Source organism: Neoarius graeffei, chromosome 21 (genome assembly GCF_027579695.1).
Source record: "Neoarius graeffei isolate fNeoGra1 chromosome 21, fNeoGra1.pri, whole genome shotgun sequence".
NCBI lineage: Eukaryota > Metazoa > Chordata > Actinopteri > Siluriformes > Ariidae > Neoarius > Neoarius graeffei.
Genome location: NC_083589.1, coordinates 12,332,468 through 12,354,385, shown reverse-complemented (window position 1 = coordinate 12,354,385; position 21,918 = coordinate 12,332,468). Strand labels below are relative to the sequence as shown.

Below are 21,918 nucleotides of genomic sequence, written 5' to 3'. Positions count from 1 at the left end.
TCAGAGAGAAAACTTACAACTTACCTCATGACGATGTGGGAAATTTCGACAATCAGCGACATAAACACAGGAAGCGATCAGATGATGGGAAGGAGGATGATGAGGCGTGCGTTTCGACGCTCTGAGTCATGATGATGGTGACTAAACCGATTCCTTAATTCTCATCTGAAATATTGAGGGTTTGATAACGAGTCACGACTCTTGTGCTGTTTATCCCGGACGGAGACGTAGGTAGGGTGCTTGCTATAACCTGTCTGCTCAGGACCATGATATTAAAATCAGGTTAAGATCATTGCAAATGAGATAATATAGACTGACTGAGGACTCGGAAAATAGTTTAAAGTGGTATTTGCCATTCTTAAGTCAAATACAGATTATTATTATTATTATACACTGAACGCTATTGTATGGGCTGGCCCTCTAAAAAGCCTGTAGGTCACCAATCAAATCTGCTGTGTAGATAGACCTAGTGTTCATCGTCATAGTTCATATTTGTAAATCTCCTTTAACACATTTCATTTCAGCAGAATTAACACGACTTGCTTTTGGATCATTAGTGCGTCGATGTATTTCAGTGGAATTGGAATGGAAATGGAAAAACGCAGACGTCAGTTGAGGAAACGCTGTACGTTTCAGGACTTGACGCTTTTTAAAAACGTCACGATCTCGAAGGATTTTCCCAGGACACCCCACCCACACAAACACCTCCACGTCCTCGTACGACCACGGGCTGGTGATGGAGAGACCCAGACGCAGATTATATCAAGATGTTAAAGACTATTTTCTACCTTGAAATGTCTATTTGAAGAGGGGTTTGGTTTCAGTGCCATGCTGAGTTCCAGAACTGAGGGGTGTGTTTTCACAAGGCATGAAGTGTGCAATTTCTAAACCCTACTCTAGAGAATGGCGTAAAATAAAATTATTGAGATTATTTATATAAGGTTTTCTTTAAGAAGAGATTTAAAAAAAAAAAAAAAAGACCTAGGTTGATCTTTACAGATTTATCTTGTAAGAATCATGAATTTGTACTGTGCCAAATGTCGTAAATGCAATAAAAATTATTTTTCCCCTTTACGATGCACCTTTTTCATGATGTCGAAGTTTTCCCAGGATTTGTGATGGAAGTCGCTTGCTTTAAAGTCACTCACCACCAGACAGCGTTGTAGTCGAGTCCGAGAACAAGACTCCGTCCGCACCGTTTGACGGTGGCTGCAGCGTTGGACTAACGTTACTGCTCGGCTGGTCCGTTTTAGTTAATAGGCTACAGGTAAAAAGCAAGTCCCGCCCACTATCAACAGGCCAAATAACATGAGAGAGGGTTAACACTAGCTAGTTCATCGCTCAGCAAGCCCCGCCCACTATCAACAGAGCAATGAACATAGCGTGTCACTTCCTTCTCTGGGTGGAGTCTTGCCAAATGACGAGTGAAGTTCGAGGTTGTCCCCGTCGTCTCTTCGATAGTTCTTCTACATATGGAACACGTACGTAGAAGTGCGTTTTTTTTCCCCACTGCACGAGAAGTCTGTAAAGCAAAGCAGACAATCCTAGGGGCTTCTCTCTGAGCATTTTAGCGCCGTTAACATTCGTTTGTTCCTGAACATGACGTATGAACAGGTGAACGTGCATTCTCTTGCAGGAAATTAGTGTAAAAAATTAATGTAGACATAAATCTCTTATGCCAAATGAATATGGCGTGTTCCAAAAAAAATGAAGAAAAAAATCCATCCGAGTCCTCGGTGCTCGAGTCCAAGTCGAGTCAGACTCGAGTACTACGAGCCTGCCACCAGATAAACAGCTGCAGCTCGTCGGTTTTATTGAGATGCAGACAGTAGAGAAGTTCATTCCGTTCACCTCTGTCCTTTACTGTACTGTGATTGGTCCGTTAGTCTCGTCGCTTGACGGCGTTTACTGGGAATCCGGTTTGGAAACCTGTGCTCCAGATTCATGATGTTCAACGTCTTTGTTACAAAATCGACTCGTCTCTTGCTCGCGGAAAAATTCGTTTATGACACAGGCAGCACGTTTATTTTTTACTCTGAACCTGGGATTTCTCTCATTTTTCCAGTGCGAGATGAGGTGACTTCACCAGAAGGTGGAGTTTATTTCAAACCCTTTTTACTAATCTTTAGAAGGGGTGCCAATAATTGTCGAGGGCACTGTATGTACATAGATAATCACGGTAACGAGTACAAAAGTGCTTCTTCTATGCAGTGTGTGCTAGCTTATGCTAATGCTAGGTGAACATACAGAACCTTCTCACTGTACGGTGACTATAAGTTTACACACCCGCTCCAACTGGAGGGTTCTGTGATCGTTTCCCCCCCGAAACACTTCCTTTTGCTTTCCCACTTGTTGTATTACACTAAGGGTAGAAAGACTGACTATTTCTTTATTTACGACATCCCTTTGATTTCCTTGTGGTTTTAATAAGCATGTGTAAACTTTTTATTTTTATATCCACTGTAACTTGACAGAGAGACAGGAAAAGATGTCGTCGTGCTCAGTTTGCACCTCGGCGCGTTATTAATCACAGCTCACAGCTCCTGTGGAGAGCAGAAACTGTCCCGTATAACCACCAGCGAGCTTTTCAGTGAAAGCGGCACAGAGTACGGAGGTGGAACGTGACCGAAACAGACGGAGCTCCTTACTCACATGCTCAGGTTTGATAGATGCAGGACTTGAGTGTTTTCATCGCGTGGTACGAGTACTTTTACTTCAGTAAAGGATCCGAGGACGTCGTCCTCCACCGTGGGCTTTATATTAACATGAACATCCACGTCACAGCCAGAACTCCGCCTGCTGCTGTATGAAAATGAAGCACAGCTTCTGACCAATCAGATTCAAGCATCATGAGGTAAAGGGGGATGTGACCCTGTTAGAAACCGGTTCGAGTACAGCTGAATGGAGAAGGAAGAGCTGACAGACAGGATACACGGAGACACGAGGTCGCGTTATTAAGCATCGCGATGATGCATTGTGTTTTAACTGCGCGTCAATCGTTTAAACAAAAAACGTGTGAATGTTTTTAAGCATTAAAAGAGCGAAGGCTGTAACGTTAGCGTTAACATCGTGTCAAATGTCCAGGCTCATGTATTTACATGTGGCCAAAGGCAACAAACATCGACCATGGTTTGCTATTATCATTATTCTGCTCCAGTTCCCCTCTCTCTCACACAGGAAAAAATCATGAGGGTCAAAGAACAGAACACACAATGTGTAGAAAATTAATCAACTTCTGACCCAGCAAGATGGAGAATGCACTGGAGTCACAGGAGGTGCTTTTCTTTCATATGTACTGTATCTCATCTCACACACACACACAAACACACAACATGACCAAAAGTATATGGACACCACCACCACACATGTGACGTGCACAAAAATAAATAAATAAATAAATAAATAAAAAACTAAAAAAAAAAAACTGAAAAGATCTTCCTGCACACCTGATCAGAGGTCGGAAATTCAGCGTTACCAAGGTTTCGTCGAACCCGACATGAACAGCAGGTCTGAAATGGAGTGATGTTTACACAACCATCTGTTTCCTTTAGCGCCAGGAGTTAATTAAACAAGGAAAAACATCAGACGCCCAAATGGCAAAGCAGGCACTTCAGGATGCCTCCTGAAATAATTTGTCTGGGGCAGTGAAAGCTCGGCGACTACGAGCCTCAAACACGTCAGGTTTCCATAACAATTAACCCCTCTGGGGTCTGAGGGTATTTTCTGGCACTTTAATGATTTTTTGTATGCTCGGATTTTAGATTAGATTAGATTCACTTTATTCATCCCACATTGGGGAAATTCACGTGTTACAGTAGCAAGAAAATGTCAAACAGATAACAAATAAAAATTAGACAAACGAAGGATTAAATACAGAGGGCTATTTGCATCATCTACCATGAAAAACTATCGAAAAATTGCCTTACTGAGAGGCTCGGAAAAATTGCACATTACAGGTAGACTCTGTACACACATATATACATAAATAATATTTATAAATATAAAGATAAGTATGCATAACAATAGTTTAGGGCCTATATTATTGCACATAATAATTGCATCGATGAGAGATGGCAGAGGTAGTAGTGGTGAAGTAGTACAAATTAAATGACAAACAGGTTATTGTTGCTACGTTACAAGTTGTGGGTGTTATACAGTCTGACAGCAGCAGGTATGAACAACCTGTGGTACCTCTCCTTCTTACACCATGGGTGTAGCAGTCTACTACTAAACGAGCTGCTTAAAGGCCCCACAGCCTCATGTAGGGGGTGAGAGGGGTTCTCCATGATTGAGGTAAGCTTGGCGAACATCCTCCTCTCACCCACCACCTCAATGGAGTCCAGAGGACAGTCCAAGACTGGGCCAGCCCTTCTGACCAGTTTATTAAGTTTCTTCCTGTCCCTCTCTGAACTTCCACAGCCCCAGCAGACCACAGCGTAGAAAATCGCTGATGCTACCACAGAGTCATAAAAAGTCCTAAGCAGTGTCGTCAGTTTCAACAAATCTAAGCGGAATTTTCAAAGTCGTAGGACTTTTTTTGTATCCAGCACAAGTTCAGCTACAATAATATCCCTGTAGTATGTATATCATAATTGTACTTCTAAAAAAAAAAAACCAAACAGATAAATGAAGATGTAAAAAGCAGTTTTAGAATGGTGTTGGAATGTGGAGGAAAAAAAAAACATGACCATTTTGATCACTTGAGATGATTCAGTTCAGTCTGAGGAATGGATCAAGCACAGAGACTTAAATCTGCTCCATTGATTTGGACAATTAACTGGCCATCAAAATATTTATGTCCTATTGTTTTGGGATAGAGGGTTGGCAGTGGGAGGGGTATTCAATGAGAAGAGTAAAAAATTCCATTCCATTCAATGAGAAGAGTGAAGACCCTTCCCACTGCCAACTCTTAATCCCATCAGGTCAAGTCCCAATTGGGTAAGGTCATGTTTTCCACACGTTCCAACACAGTTCTAAAACTGCTTTTTATAACAGCTTCATTTATCCGGCATTTGACTTTATTTTGGGATTTGACTCTATTCAGTGTGTCCTGAAATTAACTCCTGTACTATTTTACTCAGTTCAGAGCCACAACCAACTCTGTTACACAATTACTCTGTAATTTTACTCCAACTCCAAATTTTTACTCTCTAAACTCAAAATAGAGCAAAATTAACTATTTTTGAGGAAAATACTTTTAACTCTGGAAAAATTGCTGTCAGTCAGTCATGTTTCCTGTGTCTGCACTACAGCGCACATATTTACACTTACTCGAGCTGATCTTTGGCTGGATCGGGTCGAAGTTTAAAAAAATCAAAAGGGCACTGCTCATCATCAGCGTCGCAGTTCTCAAGACTGAATTGAATTGCTGTCCTCAATCATCCAAAGCGCATAAAGTCCGCGCGCCATCTCACAACAAGTTTTACCTCCAAATAGCCTAAACTGTGGCTGACAGATTTTATCCTGTTTACAGTGGGCGTTCCCACGGCGAAAGAGAAAACAATCGAAACCGGAAGAGTGAAAGTGATTATCATGCCGTTACCATGTGAACAGTCTTTTATAAATGTGTAAGTGGGCGCTCAGTGCTCCAACTCCGGTGTGACTGAGTAAGGGGACCGGTTTTGTGTTTCATCTAATTTAAGTAATTTAAAATATATATATATTTGACAGTGGGCACATAGGAAAGTGTAAAAGTATCAAGTTTGTCAATATGTTTATCATGCTTGTATGAAACCAAAAAAAAAAAAAAAACCCTCGAAGATATTTATCCAAATACATGACCTACTCATTCTAAACCTGACGAGCTTCGCCGGCGAAGCTCTCGACCCCAGAGGGTTAAACACTGCATGAACACACACATTTACCACTTTTACACAAGCTGCATCTGCATGTCCGTTCTGTAATCTCACCGGGAACTGTTATGCTTCTATGTTCTCTCACTACGCTGCGGATTCGGTCACATTGTGGTGGACCGGCCCACTTAACAGTTTACACAAAACTTAATGACGTCAACCAATCCCATCCACATGCGTTTATTTTAAAAGTCTTGTAAGAGCTGCAGATTTAACCGCTAAATCAGGCCCTTGAACACACTCCTCACACCTCCTGGACGTCCTTTAATCACGCTGCATTACAGCACATTCTGAGACACTGCAGAACTGGAATAATGCTTCTGCTTTACACACACACACACACACACACAGTCTGGAGGTGTGAGACACTGAAGGGTGCGCAGAAATCTGACTGCCGTCTCCCCAGAGCTACAGCAACACTACTTTACAAAACAACACAGGCAAACATGTCCGAGTGCAAAATCAAATCAGCTGCATACGAGCTGCGCAGAACTCCATTAATATCATGACACTCGGTGTCCTTCTCTCCTGCAGCACTTCCCATCTGAGCAGCAGCGAGGGAACACTGAGATCCTTCAGCTCTGCTCGTCCTTTCCTTCGTGTCACAGTGGGAGGCTCTGATCGAAGAGCGCACACACACACACACACACACGGACGAGCTGCTGCTCTCTGGACGCGTCATTGTCCTCACTGCCAGCAGAGGTCAGGCGCAGAGTGCACCGAAACCAGCACGGGACTACCTGCTCGCACAAAATCACTACTTGAAGTTACAAAGAAAAAAAAAATAAGCCCGTTCTTGCTAAACCTGTGTGTTCCAGCAGCTCAGAAATGAATTACGAGTCGTACAGAGAGAACGTGATAAAACACGAGACCAGATAAAGTGTCTGTCACAACCAAAGGACACAATTCAACGACTATCCCGTAAAACAGCGAACACTTTCACATCAAAGGTGTGTGAAAAAGCGACTTTTTTGTTCGTTTTTTCTAACATTTCATCTGCAAAATAAATAAATAAATACCGTAAATAAAACCACACCTCCTGATTCAACCAATCAGGACGCAGGCTGTGGAAGCGTCATCACGCTGCTGCAGGCTTGGTTGAGTCCCTCATTCAGTTTGGGTCTCAAACCCCAGCGCTGTTTCACGAGGAAGCACAAAACGATCAATATAACGAGCGTAAAGAAAGACAGCGTCTCGAGAAAAACAGTCGAGGAACGAAAGCGGTGCGTGTCCAGTCCGTGGAAGCTTGAGCTCAGTCTCGGTGACCCCTGAACCCAGCAGTGAAACTCCCCACACTGCCACCTACTGCTCAGGAGAGGAACACCGGCACAGCACTTTCTTTTATTAGAAAAGAATAAGCAGCAGCTCATCACTACGTGTCGACACGCACACCATTCCGAGTGTGCCGGATAAAACACCGGTTATCAGAACAGACACGTGGTAAGTACAAAACACTGTGGAGTTATGAACTAATGGTGTTTGGCAGGAACGCGCGCACATGCCGTGCCGATCAGTGGACAGCCGAGACGCATCGCCGTTTCCACCCGTGTCCAGCTGACCGCTGGTGTTGAAATTTCGTTACTGTTAACATCACTGTTCCTGTTACGTCCTCGTCAGGGACATAGATCAGGACACGTGAAATGTTTACAAAAAGATCCGTGGTCAAACGCGTCCCAGACCTCTTCGGCAACGTGTCTCGGTGGTTGTCCTCGGCGCCGTCTGCTGATCCGATCGCAACAAAGCATGCGTAAGAGCTACCGAGAGTTACTCAGAGTTCAGCCAACACATCAGTGACCACGGGCGTGCTTCTTTTGGGGACAGGCGATGAGGAGCGTGCAGCAGGAAGGTGGTGTATATCTGACAGACACATCATTATCACTTTGGTATTAAAAAGCACAACAACACAGACATTCCAACTGGTCTCGGTATCGAAAACGCGAGCATTGTCACGATCCTACGGACTGCAGCAGCTCGGAAGAGACACTGGATCAGAACTTAAAGCCGAAAGATGACTGATTACAGCCCTCGGCTTTAACACGGTACCCGTACAAAGGGTCAGCAATAAAGATGAAGAGAAAGAGAGAAAAGAAAACAGAGCAGAGGGCAAGAATGGCTGTTTCAAACACTAGTGAGCCAGGAGCCCCCCCCTCTCTCTGGCTCTCCTATAATAATCCCTTTCTCGCCGTTTCTTACTGTCCAGTCACTTAGCAACACACAAGCAAGTCGTGCTCTTCATTATTACCCAAGAACTGCAGAGGAACACACTGAGAAAAGGAGTGGAAATGCAGCAACTGTCCAACAAATCGGATGTGGGGACAGACTGACCAAACAGTCCTGATCTCATCAGTAATCATCTCAAAACACCCCCCCATACGTCAACTTATGAAAGAGTACCTTTATTTTATCGATTTCAAAACGTCATCACATTTACATGCCGCTTTTGAAGATTTTTAAAAAAAAAATGATTTAAAATAAATAACAACAATCCGTACTAAAACAAGGCTCAGTGAATAATAACCTTGACTGTGTCTCGCTTACTATTCACCAATATTATACAGTACATACGGGCTGCTTTTTCCATGGAATAAAAACGTGTTCTATTCCCTTCTAGTGGGTTTATTGATGGTATGCGGTATTGTTAGATCGCTTATCCTCCGTGTACGGAGAATGAGCATGCAATATTGTTCGAATATTACACGTGGTCAAGACAACACGACGTCACACTTCGGAGCTCACGCAAAGATCCAGTGACAAAACTTTTCTGCTCTGCATGCGCACGATCGTTTCTTTGTCGGCCGGGAAAGAGAGAACGCGGGGTTAATCCAGTGCTCGGATTAAGCACTAAATAAATACACTGAAAACTGAAACTAAAGACTCGCTGAACATCCGAAAGGCTACCAAAACTTCATTATACTAGTGCGTCTCAAAAAGTTAGAATACCATGAAAAAGTTCCTTTTTTTTCATAATTTAATTCAAAAAGGTAAACTTTCATATATTCTATATTCATTACATGTAAAGTGAAATATTTAAAGCCTTTGTTTTAATTTTGATGATTATGGCTTATAGCTCATGAAAATCAGAAATCCAGTATCTCAAATTATTAGAATATTCCCTAAGATCAATCAAAAAAAGGATTTACATTACAGAAATGTCCAACTTCTGAAAAGTATATTCATTTATACACTCAATACTTGGTTGGGGCTCCTTTACCATGAATTACTGTATCAATGCGGTGTGGCATGCAGGTGATCAGTCTGTGGCACTGCTGAGGTGTTATTGAAGCCCAGGTTGCTTTGATAGTGGCCTTCAGCGCATCTGTATTTTTGGGTCGGGTGTTTCTCATCTTCCTCTTGACAATACCCCATAGATTCTCTATGGGGTTCAGGTCAGGCAAGTTGGCTGGCCAATCAAACACAGTAATATCATGGACAGCAAACCATTTGGTAGTAGTTTTGGCACTGTGGCTAGGTGCTAATTCCTGCTGGAAAAGGAAATCAGCATCTCCAAAAAGCTCGTCAGCAGATGGAAGCATGAAGCGCTCTAAAATCTCCTGGTAGATGGCTGTGTTGACTTTGGACTTGATAAAATACAGTGGACCAACACCAGCAGATGACATGGCACCCCAAATCATCACAGACTGTGGAAACTTCACACTGGGCTTCAAACACCTTGGATTCTGTGCCTCTCCACTCTTCCTCCAGACTCTAGAACTGTGATTTCCAAATTAAATGCAAAATGTACTTTCATCTGAAAAGAGGACTTTGGACCACTGAGCAACAGTCCATTTCTTTCTCTCCTTAGCCCGGATAAGACACTTCTGACATTGTCTCTGGCTCAGGAGTAGCTTGATATTAGGAATGCGAAAGTTGTATCCCCTTTCTTGAAGATGTCTATTAGTGATGGGTCTTGATGCACTGACACCAGCCTCAGTCCACTCCTTGTGAAGCTCTCCCAAGTTCTTGAATCAACTTTTCTTGACAATCCTCTCAAGACTGCGGCCATCCCTGTTGCTTGTGCACCTTTTCCAGCCACCCTTTTCAGCAATGACCTTTTGTGGCTTACCCTCCTTGTGGAGGGCATCAGTGCATCAGTGATCATCTTCTGGACAACAGTCAAGTCAGCAGTCTTCCCCATGATTGTGGTTGTGTGTACTGAACTAGACCAAGAGATACACTGTGTTCATACTGTTTTACTCAAACTCGAAATGAAATATTCTAATATTTTGAGATGTTTTTTTTAATGTTTTTGTACTATATGCCATACTGATTAAAATTAAAATAGAAAAATGCTTGAAACATTTTAGTTTATGTGTAATGAGTCTATAATATATAACATTTTCACTTTCTTCAATAACTGATGGAAAATATTGAACTTTTTCACAATATTCTAAATTTTTTTGAGATGCACTAGTATATTCTTCAGGCATATTGACAAGAGAAAAACATACCAACGGACATCGAAAAACTGGAAGACAGGTTTACATCATTAAAAGCAGGCGATTTGAAGAGAAAGATGCGCTGAATTCTCGAAAGGCTACCAAAACATCACTGGATATTCTTCACGCATATTCACAAGAGAAAAACATGCCAACAGACATCGAAAAACTGGAAGAGAGCAATAGTGGAAATATTGTCAAAGTTCGACTTGGACTTTTACAAGAGGACTTCACTCAGCAAATGTTTTGAACAACTGCGATGGAACAATTAACTCCAACCAAAAGTAACTGAACTTGAACCTGGATATAGCTTGTATACAAGTTGGGCGGTCGTTAGGCTTTTTGGACTTGTACCATTTTTATTGTTAGAACTTTGACTTTGTACATGTACAAAAGATTGACAGAACACTGAATTACGTTCGATCAGAATCAGCGTTGGTAAGTTCGCGCCCTGTTCTTAACTTTTTGTAAAATCTATAACTGTTAATCAAATGTGTATGTATAATAATAATAGCTATCTTTTTTCGTGGTCTATCAATCAGATATAGTCCATTCAGCTACTCGTCTTTGACTCGTTCATAGCAATATCATGCTAGCTAAATGGAATATATCTGATATACCTGTACCACTCAACGCCAGCCAATATTCACTTCACCTTTGGTGAATAATTGTTAAATATAAATTCTCCTCCAAATTTATTTGACGAAACGAAAAACAAGCTCCAAAGCAGCACCTGAGGCGTCACTTTAATCGGAAATAGAGCTCCAAAGACGGCTAAAATGAACGTGCTGGACGTCAAAACTTTGCGTGTTGTTTGTAAGCTACTGAAAAGCCCTTTGAAAGGTTCTCAAGTGGTTATGTGACTATAGAACCTATAATGCGTGTTGGCTGTTGTATTACTGCTGGGCAACGTGTAATATTTGCCCCCTTTCTAATTTCCTCCACTTTTTGCCACATTTCTGCACCTTATTAACTGGTTTAAGAGCCTCATACAAAATCCAGTACAAATATGCTCATTCAGATTTTATGATCTACTTTCTAGTTAAATGATGCTTCGATTTAAGAGAATCAAGCCTGGGTGTGTCTACTCTAATTGAACCCAGTGATTAATGAAATTAGGTCTTGGCCAGATGTGCACTGATCCAGAAATATAATCCAAGTACACTGTGTGTTCTGGGATGTGGGCAGCATTATGTTTAAGCAGCCTGCAGTAACAGTCGCGCTGCAGAAATATGATGCATTCAAGAAAGGCTAGGGAGGAAAAGAAAAAAAACAAAAACAAACAAAAAAACCTAATGGACACAATACACTCCGATCCATTCACCTCACCTTTACAAGATCCAGCTTTGTTCCCCGGAAACGAGAAACCATGAAGGGAACCTGTCTTTCTTAGTTCGAGTCATAATGAAAAATTCCTAAATGAAGCGTGTAAAGTGAATGAACAGAAACAGACTTTAAAACCAGCCCACACTAAAGGTAATACGAGTCATTACTGAACCAGGATGCGACGATGCCCTGGACACACATTCCACAGCTTGCTTGGGTTAAAGGAGAACTGAGGACAAATATTTTATCATCAAAATTCTATTTCTCACATTTGATTAAATATCGGAATGCCTTTTTGATCGCTATTTTGTCGCTGCTATAGCAAGTTATGAGTGTTTGAAATATGCTCTGTAATATATCAGTCCATATGTCAGAGCGATGGCCGTAAACGAGATTCGTTGAGACCTGCGCGAGACATCGTAGGACGGAAGTAAAACGTACAGCGGAAATCAAAGCGACCGACTCTGTGTACGAAATCACTCTCGTTCACTACTCCCTATAGAGGGAATTACTGTATAGAGGACTATATCTAGTGAGCTCATTGGTAAAATGAAAAAACACTTTCGGACACTACTCCGTCGCGCAATTAAAAAGTGCCAGATCAGTCGGCTGGTGGGTTTTCAAAATAATAAATATGTGCATGTGTTTTTGTGATAAATCCATATTATACTAAGCGCATTTCCCACATAAATCAATACAAAGTCCCTGCATCTTTCAGTTCTTTTAAATCAAGGCTGAATACTTTTTCTTCTTTGCCGCTGCCTTTTATTCAATCACATTTGAGACTTTTAAATTCATTTCTTTCGGTGCGACCGCAATGCATGATGGGATATATTGCTTTGCTCAGTGACCGTCGTTCTGTACTACTTTTCGTGATGCATTGTGGGAGACTTCGAGTGCACTATATAGGGTGTAAATAATCCTCAGTAAGATTTCGGACAGCGCTACAAAATGGCGTCCTCACTATATAATGAGTAGGGAGCGATTTCGGACACAAGGGTTGTTAAAAGACGCGCGAGCCGTCTTTCGAACGCTGACGTAATCAAGCCGGAAGTTGTGTTTGTTTTGATAGCAATCAGGAAAGTGTGAAAAAAGTAGGCAGTAATCGTCATTTAAACTCGTTTTTGTGCAAGATTTTGTTTGGAAAACAGTTTTCAAAATGGCGGCGCTGACACTTGACGTTTCGAAGTCTCGCACAAGTCTCGTGAAGATCGCGCGGATAAGCGACGCCCGCCGTGGACCAAACGAACTAAATTCAACACGGCTAAAAACCGAATAGGCCGATAAGTATGATATTTAATTGCAATTAGTTGCCAATACGAGCCACGATATAAGGTTACTAAAACCGAAAACGTAACTGAATAACACGCGAATTAAGAAATAAAGCAAGTCTAAAAACGACTTCAGTTCCCCTTTAACTCCCTGCACAGCGTCACTGCATCTCTTTCACTCTCTCCTGTCTGTTTTCTCAAACAAAATGTACAGGATGCAGGGTTCAGCTCATAATACACACGGCCAATCTGATTCAACCCCAACTTTGGGTGAGAGGCAGGGCTCGCCCTGGGCAGGTCACCAGTCTCTCACAGGGTTAACAACCATCACACTCACACCTACAGGGGGATTTAGAGACTGTGGGAGGAAACCGGAGCACCCAGAGGAAACCCACACTGGCGTGAGAACATGCCGACTCCACACAGAAAGACCCAGTCGACCGGGAGCTTCTTGTTGGACCCTGGACCGACACTAAATTGGTAACAAATAACGAGAAACAAACCTGTGGGAAAAGACAGATGAAGGCTCTTACCTCTCTCTGCAGCACAAGCTCCTTGGTGAAGAGCGTGGCGTCCTCACTGAATGGCTCCGGTGTACCACCTGGCACGTTTCGGGACCCTCGTGGGCATTCAATACCTGTACCCAACACAGATCAGGAACAAAATTCATATGACAAACGGCCAATAAAAGGAAACACTTGGTTGCTTAAGGCAGCTGAAAATACAAGAACTATTATAAAGCTTCTAAGACAAATGTGCCTGAAAACCAAACTGTGCTTGCTTGATGGAGAAAACCGTTAATTACCGGCTATTAATTTTGCATAGATTTTCATTTCTTTTAACTTTTTGAGCATTTTTTTTTTAACAGAGGCCCAAAGATCACAGCATCTCTAGAGACAAATATCTGCCAACACGCACCCATCAGAGCACAGGGAGTTCATGAACAGCATGGCGCGTACTCTCCACTCGACTCTGTAGCTACACCGTAGACGGAGTGTTCACCTCTATTACACGACAGGACCTGATGAATGGGAAGGCAGAAACCCATCCAAAAGAGGCTATGGGTTTAAAAGCAGCTCGTTGCAGCCCTTGCATCAGCTTCTTGGCTCACTTCTCACCCGTTAACCAGCTTGTTTACTAGCTTTGTTCCTTATTAGCAGGCCTGGAGTACTCGAGTCCGACTCTTGCCCTAATTTTAAGGACTCGTGCATTAACTACATTCGGACTCGTAAATTGGAGACGAGGACTCGGCTTTTGTCTTTATTTTTTGTAACATGCCATAATAAGTTGGTATATTTATATCGACATGAATTTTGCGCAAGAGTGTCACACCTGCATCAGATAAGCAGTGAACGCCTCGCACCTGCACAGGATTAAGGCACAATCAGCACGCGAATATAAAAACGCACTTACTTTGCGAAGTATTGAGTTGCGTTGCTGACACATTACCGAGCCTTATTTCCTTGCTTGGTTTCCTGATCTCTGATTTCCTGTTTCCCGTCTTTGATTCTGCCGAGTCTACGATAGCCTGTTTGTGCCTCGCTTGACCTGTTTTACGATTTTGCCTGCCGTTCTGGATTGGTTACCCGTCTTGAATTAATAAACACACCTTCTGCACTTACATCCATCTCCCAACCATCTCTGACGGAATACTTCACACTCCCTGACAAAGAGAAGCACATTCACGTTCAGGAACAAACTAATGTTAACGGCGCTGAAACAGCCACCGTCAAATTGTGCGGTTGGAGTCTTGATCTCGGATTCGACTCGAACTTTTTTTTTTCATGATTTAGACTTGAACGCTGGGGACTTGAGACTGGACTCGGACATGAGGTTTAGTGACTCAACTACAACACTGCTTATTAGTTTTATTCACCTCGCCCGGGATGGAGTCCACCAGGGGGCGAGGTATTGTTTCGGTGGGGTTTCTTAGTTTGTTTGTTAGTTAGAGACATTACAGGAAAACGGCTGGAACACCCTTCATGAAACTTTCAGGACAGATGGGCACTGGTCTCAAATAGAACCTCCAATATTTTGAGGGTCATCCGGTCAAGGTCACCAAAAAGATCAAAATCTTTTTTTTTTTTTGCTGATATCTTCCTTCATATTCCTCATATTTACTTCAAACCAATTCCAAACGTTCATCTTTCAATTCTGCTTCCACTGATTTGCTACATTTGCTCATAGTTTTCTTAGCAGTTGGGGGTCAAGGTCATTGCTAAAATTAGCATATTTTCCGTTATAACTCAAAAACACTTAGAGACAGAGAGATGTTTAAGGACTCCCTAAAGTGAATGACGCATGAAATGGAATGACGAATGACAGGTAGTAAATTTGAACAATAAATGGTCCTTTGTCATTCAGATTCTTACAAATGGAATAACGATTGAAATCTTTAGTTTCAGACCTCCCTAGGATAAGATAAGTGGGCGCTTGGTGGGATATCAGCTTTTACAAATGGAATGACAGGGTTTCTATATGTATTGACTTACTTTGAGCTAATGTTGTCAGTGATATCACCTTTTACAAATGGAATGATAAGGTTTCTAGGTGGAATGACATACTTTGAGGCAATGTTATCAGTGATATCAAATTAACAAATGGAATGACATTGTTTCTAGGGTTAGGGTTATAGGTGATATCACTGATAACATTGCCTCAAAGTATGTCATTCCACCTAAAAACACTGTCATTCCATTTCTAAAAGGTGATATCACTGATAACATTGCCTCAAAGTATGTCATTCCACCTAAAAACACTGTCATTCCATTTCTAAAAGGTGATATCACTGATAACATTGCCTCAAAGTATGTCATTCCACCTGGAAACGCTGTCATTCCATTTGTAAAAGGTGATATCACTGATAACATAACCTAAAAGTATGTCATTCCACTTAGAAACAATGTCATTCCATTTCATGAGCTGAAAGCATGTCATTCCACCTACATTTCAATCGTTATTCCATTTATAAGAATCTGAATGACAAGGGACCATTTATTGTTCAAATCACTAGCTGTCATTCGTCATTCCATTTCATGCGTCATTCACTTTAGGGCAGGGGTCACCAAACTTTTTTCTCTGGGGGCCACATTGTCGTTCCTGACTGTGATGGGGGCCGGGGTCGGGTCAGCTATATCACATAGAATTGTATAACCCAGACAAATATGACCACCAGCAGGCCTCATTGTGTAGTAGAGATTACTAGCCTGGCACGGCCATCCCCACTACTATATCCATACTACTATATCAACACTTGATTCCTGGCACATATTTGTTTATCTTTACTAGTGGTTTGCAAAAGTAGTAATCAAGTCTTCACACTTTGTTTTAATTTGAAATACCACTGATATTCCATTTATTTATTTTCTAATAAAAATAATATCAAAGCTGTCAAGGTAAGAAACATCTGCCTAGTTGAGGTGATTGACACTGGCAAAGGTGAGTGGAAAATTATAAATTGTAGGTAGGCCTGTTGATATTATTAATAATATTAATAATAATTGTATGCAGCACTTAATAAAGGTCAAATAAATAGGCCTATAAAATAAATACATTTTAAAAAACAGTGAAATTATAATAATATGAGCAATAGATCAATAGATCACAGCAGTTGTGCTGTGACCTGCACGTCATTGCTCTCATCCATGGCCAAAGCAAAAAACTCGAATTCTGACGCTTTCTCATTCAGCTGGTCATACACGTTGTCCCCCTAATCTTCGGTTCGCCTGGTCATAGTAGGTGCGGAGAGACTCACCGCGTTGAGCGCATCCTTCTTGTCGGGACACGCCTCCTCGGCCACAGCAAGCATGCATACTTTAACAAAGTCCCCATCAGTAAACGGCTTTCCATGGGTAGCTAGTAGGTGAGCTACCTTACAGCTAGCTCAGACAGCAGCCTGGTTGATCTGGGTTTGGCGAAGGAATACATTCTGTTGTGCAGCCAGTCCGCATTTCATCCTCCGAATCCTGTCTTCTCTTGTTTGCCCTCGCAAACTAGCATACTCTTTGTGGCATAGTTCGAATTATGTGGGAGCCAATGGGAGCTGAGCTCCCATTCCCTCAGGCTCCCATGAAAGAAGCAAACTTAATTTTCTGTGGAAGTCTCTCAAATACGTCATATATCACCATAATAAGCTTGAATAGCCTATATCACCATATAAATATAAATAAAACTCATTTCATTTCCGATCACCATGCAGCCATAACTTTGTATTGAACGTGTTATTAAACCGCAACATGTACGGCTGTACTTCACCACCACACCACTATGCGCGCAAACTGAAATTTGCAGCCTGCGAAATCGAATGTGAAGTTAAGTCCGAAGAAGACTTGTCCTCTATCTCACAACGATCTTCCTTTGTTTAACAATATATATAATTATATATATATACACAATATATATAATTATATATATATACACAAATATATATATATATATATATAATTTGTTTAACTATATATGCATATGCAACACCGTGTGTGTGTGTGTGCGTGCGTGCGTGCATGCGCGCGCCTGTGTGTGAAAGCTGTGCACTGCAGTGCGCAAAAGTGCGCTGGTCCAGGAGAGCGAGTATGCATTGCTTTTTTTTTTTAAATAGAGACCCCCATAGGGTCAAATTTATAATTCGAACCCTGCTTTGTGGCGGGTTTCATAGTGACGACGCAGATTATATTCTTTGAAAACCGGCACACTTTCTTTACATACAAGACAAACTGCACGGTCCTTACACTGAACGAAAAAATAATCGGTGGTCCACTGTTCTTTAAAAGCTCTGCGCACTCTGTCAGCTTTTCACTTACCGCTAGCCATTTTGCTGTCCTGAACACTGACAGTTCTTTGCGCATGCGCTGCCTGTCACTGCTTGATCGCGCATATGACGAAAATTCGGAAAATATGAATAGTTCATTTTATAACTAAATATCAATTTTAATTGATAAAATCAACAAAATACAAGATGCAGACATGTTATTTGCCAAAAAGCAATTTAAAAAAATAGGCCATGACCACTTTTGGGGATTGCCTCATAGGGCCGGTTCAAGTGGTGGGGGGCAGAGGGGCTGGGGGGCCGGTCAAAGGGGGGTGGCGGGCCGGATCTGGCCCGCGGGCCATAGTTTGGTGACCCCTGCTTTAGGGAGTCCCAGACGTTTATCATTATCAACATACAGGAAGTCATATATGGGCTTTCATTTCACACCATGACCTTGTTTGTTTGCCTGTTAACAATCTAGCGTCTAGACGGTTACACCGACTGACTTCAAATTTTCAGGGTTGGTGGGCAATGGTCCGTAGATTACCCGATTCAATTTTGGGGGTAATCTGGTGAAGGTCAAGGTCACCCGAAAGGTCAACTTTGCGGTCAAAATAACAATTTTCCATGACAACTCAAAAACGGTTGCCGACAGACAAACGTTTGCCATTATGAGCATATAGGAAATGCCATATGGCCTTTCATTTGGCACCATGAGCTTTGACCTTGAGCGACCCTGAAAGGTCAAACTCAAGGTCACGGATTTTCAGAGGGCTGTAACTTGAAAACGGTTGATGGTAGACGGATATTTACCATTAATCAACTTATAGGAAGTGCCATATGAGCTTTCATTTGGCACCATGACCTTTGACGACTTTGAAATGTCAAACTAAAGGTCATGGATTTTCATAGGACAATAACCGGACAGCTGATGATTGAGAAACATTACCATTATTAACATATAGGTATAAAACGAGTGCTGCCGGGCGAGCTTTGCTTTGCCTGCCAACACTTGTTACAGTTATAGTACCGATATCAACCTGCTTGAATGTTAATATTCCTTTTGTGTGTGTGTGAGACCAACAGTTTGTTGCTTAGTTTTCCCTTCCAAGTTTCCTTGGTTTGCAAGCAGATAACATTGTGCACACACCTACACAACATCACGCGGGTGCTTTTGAATGTCTAGCGTCATGTAATGCACTTGGCTAATTTGCATTTGTTTTGGTTAACCATTTCAACTACAGTCTATTTTGTTATGTTGATTCCTTCGGCACCACCCATGTCCTCTCCGAGGTGAGACTAGGTTCCGTGTCGTCCTGTTGTTCTTGCGGTCAGTTAATGCCGGTCTTCTTTGTGTAGTGGAAATAAAAGCTACACCATACCCCCAAACTCCTATCCTCAGGTCACTACCATCCATCCATCCATCCATCCATCCATCCATCCATCCAACTTGCAATTGTAATCATCATTCTTGCGCTCAACCCCAAGTCCTTACATTCTATGGGCATAGAACAATATCTCTGTTCTTACATAACCTCCATCTCTTCATAAGAGCACATGGTTCATTCACATTCTATGATTCAACATTGAAATGCACTACAGAAAAGCTGCTTATTGGTCAAGACATACTTGACATGACAGCACCTTTGATCACCTGCCAGCACAGATAAATGTGGGCTCCAAGCCCCAAACTGATGAGCGGTCAGGATTTTCCTGACAATTAATTCAATACCCTACAGTAAGGTTTGTACTTGGCAGACGGATCTTTTATTGGCAGACTCTGTCTTGGCAGCCTCAAACAAATCAGACGTCCACATGCCCTCCTTCAGTGTGTCGCAACATGCGATTCGCTGACCTTAGCAAACCTCAGCCAAGACTCTTTTCTCGGTGCGCTGACTGAATCCAGTACACACCTACACAGTCCTTCGACTGTACAGAGGTTTCTATATGAATAGGACAGCCATTTCAGCAGTGTCGTCTGAGAAATCCACAATAAGCCTGAATGTTTGTCCTTAGTCAATATTTGCACTCGTTGTTTGGACCCAAAAGCTCTCGGCTGCAATCTGAGGGACTTCCAAAGTCCCCGTAAACGAACTGGAGTCTGTACACACTCCCGAAGAATAGCGAGGAAGGAATCCCTACATGCAGGACATGACTGTGGTTCCCCAACTGATATTCTATCTACGTTGGGGGAAACATTTCAGTCCAGCCTGGAGCTCAGCTGGATATCATCAATGGAGTACTTTGGTCTCGAGCAAGTATTCGGACCCATTTCATTGACCGTGGACTCCAAACATGGTCCGCGGTCAGGAGAAACCACTCTTAAGAAGGAAAGGAAGTATGAAGTCGTCTCTGCTCCTGAAAGAACAAAAGCCTTCATCCAGACCGCTACATGCTTTCATGAGCCAAATCAAACGACACATGGCCCACCTCTGAGAGAACTGACCACCTGGTCCAGTGGTAGTCAGTGGCAATTATAACAGGGTTGTTACTGCAGGTCTCAGATTTTGTTGGTGCTTTTTTTTTTAATTTGTTGCTTGTGACCTAAAACCAAATTCTGTTAAGTTTCCTGTCTGCATTTCTATCTAAAATGCTCAGAAGACACCACAAGCGACTACTTTTTTCCTCACGGTGTTATCGAAATGGCAAGACTGCAACAGGTGCCACTTCAATAAACACAGTTTGCGCTGAAACTATTTCATTAAAAGGAGAACTGAAGTCATTTTTAAACTTGCTTTATTTCTTAATTAGTGTGTTATTCAGTTACGTTTTCGGTTTTAGGAACCTTGTATCGTGACTCGTATTGGCAACTAATTGCAATTAAATATTATACTTAGCAGCCTATTCGTTTTTTAGCCGTGTTGAATTTAGTTCGTTTGGTCCACGGCAGGCGTCGCTTATCCGCACGATCTTCACGAGACTTGTTCAAGACTTCGAAACTTCAAGTGTCAGCCAGGTGTCGGTGCCGCCATTTTGAAAACCGTTTTCCAAACAAAATCTTGCACAAAAACCAGTTTAAATGACGATTACTGCCTACTTTTTTCACACTTTCCTGATTGCCATCAAAACAAAACACAACTTCCGGCTTGATTACGTCAGCATTCGAAAGAGGGCGCACACGTCTTTTGACAACCCGCGTCCGAAATCGCTCCCTACTCACTATATAGGGCACTATATAGTGAGGACGCCATTTTGTAGTGCTGTCCGAAATCTTACTGAGGATTATTTACACCCTATATAGTGCACTCGAAGTCTCCCACAGTGCATCATGAAAAGTAGTGTACAACGATGGTCACTAACCAAAGCAATATATCCCATCATGCATTGCGGTCGCGCTGAAAGAAATCAAATTAAAAGTCCCAAATGTGATTTAATAAAAGGCAGCGGCAAAGAAAGAAAGTATTCAGCCTTGATTTAAAAAAAAAACAACTGAAAGATGCAGCTACTTTGTATTGATTTATATGGGAAATGCGCTCAGTATAATATGGATTGATCACAAAAACACACACGTGTATTTATTATTTTGAAAACCCACCAGCCGACTGATCTGGCACGTTTTAATTGTGCGACAGTAACGACGTAAATACCAGCGCGACGGAGTAGTGTCCGAAAATGTTTTTTTCATTATACCAATGAGCTCACTATATAGTCCTCTATACAGTAATTCCCTATATAGGGAGTAGGGAATGAGTGAGCGATTTCGGACACAGGGAACGTTGGCAGATGTCGGTCACTTTGATTTCCGCTGTACGGTTTACTTCTGTCCTACAATGTCTCGCACAGGTCTCAACGAATCTCGTTTACGGCCATCGCTTTGACATATGGACAGAGGGAACGATCAAAAAGGCATTCCTATATTTAATGAGATAAACAGAATTTTGATGATAAACAAAAATTTGCCATCGGTTTTCCTTTAAATTTGTGCCAAACTCTGAGGTCTGAACAAATCAACAGAATTGAAGATCTTGATAAACTATGGACATTTAAAAATTTGCGCTATTCTGACGCAACAACTATGTGAAATGCGATTAAAGTATGATCATATGTTCCAAGTTGCAACGACTTCCATGTTTTCATTTCTGTGGCTACTGCCTCACAGAGGTGAAGCGAGGCAGTAGCCACTATTGCCCCTTTTCCACCAAAGCAGTTCCAGGGCTGGTTCGGGGCCAGTGCTTAGTTTGGAACCGGGTTTTCTGTTTCCACTGACAAAGAACTGGCTCTGGGGCCAGAAAAACCGGTTACAGGCTAGCACCAACTCTTTGCTGGGCCAGAGGAAAGAACTGCTT

At 42.1% G+C, this 21,918-nt stretch overlaps 1 protein-coding gene across 1 annotated transcript in view; it reads right to left on the bottom strand.

Annotated features, from left to right (window-relative positions):
- Nucleotides 1-21,918, bottom strand: part of snd1 (staphylococcal nuclease and tudor domain containing 1) — a 193,415-nt gene that overhangs the window by 53,449 nt on the left and 118,048 nt on the right. The window contains exon 16 of the mRNA XM_060903884.1: nucleotides 13,419-13,522. Within this exon, the coding sequence (XP_060759867.1) occupies nucleotides 13,419-13,522 (104 nt within the window). The remainder of the gene's footprint in view (nucleotides 1-13,418; nucleotides 13,523-21,918) is intronic.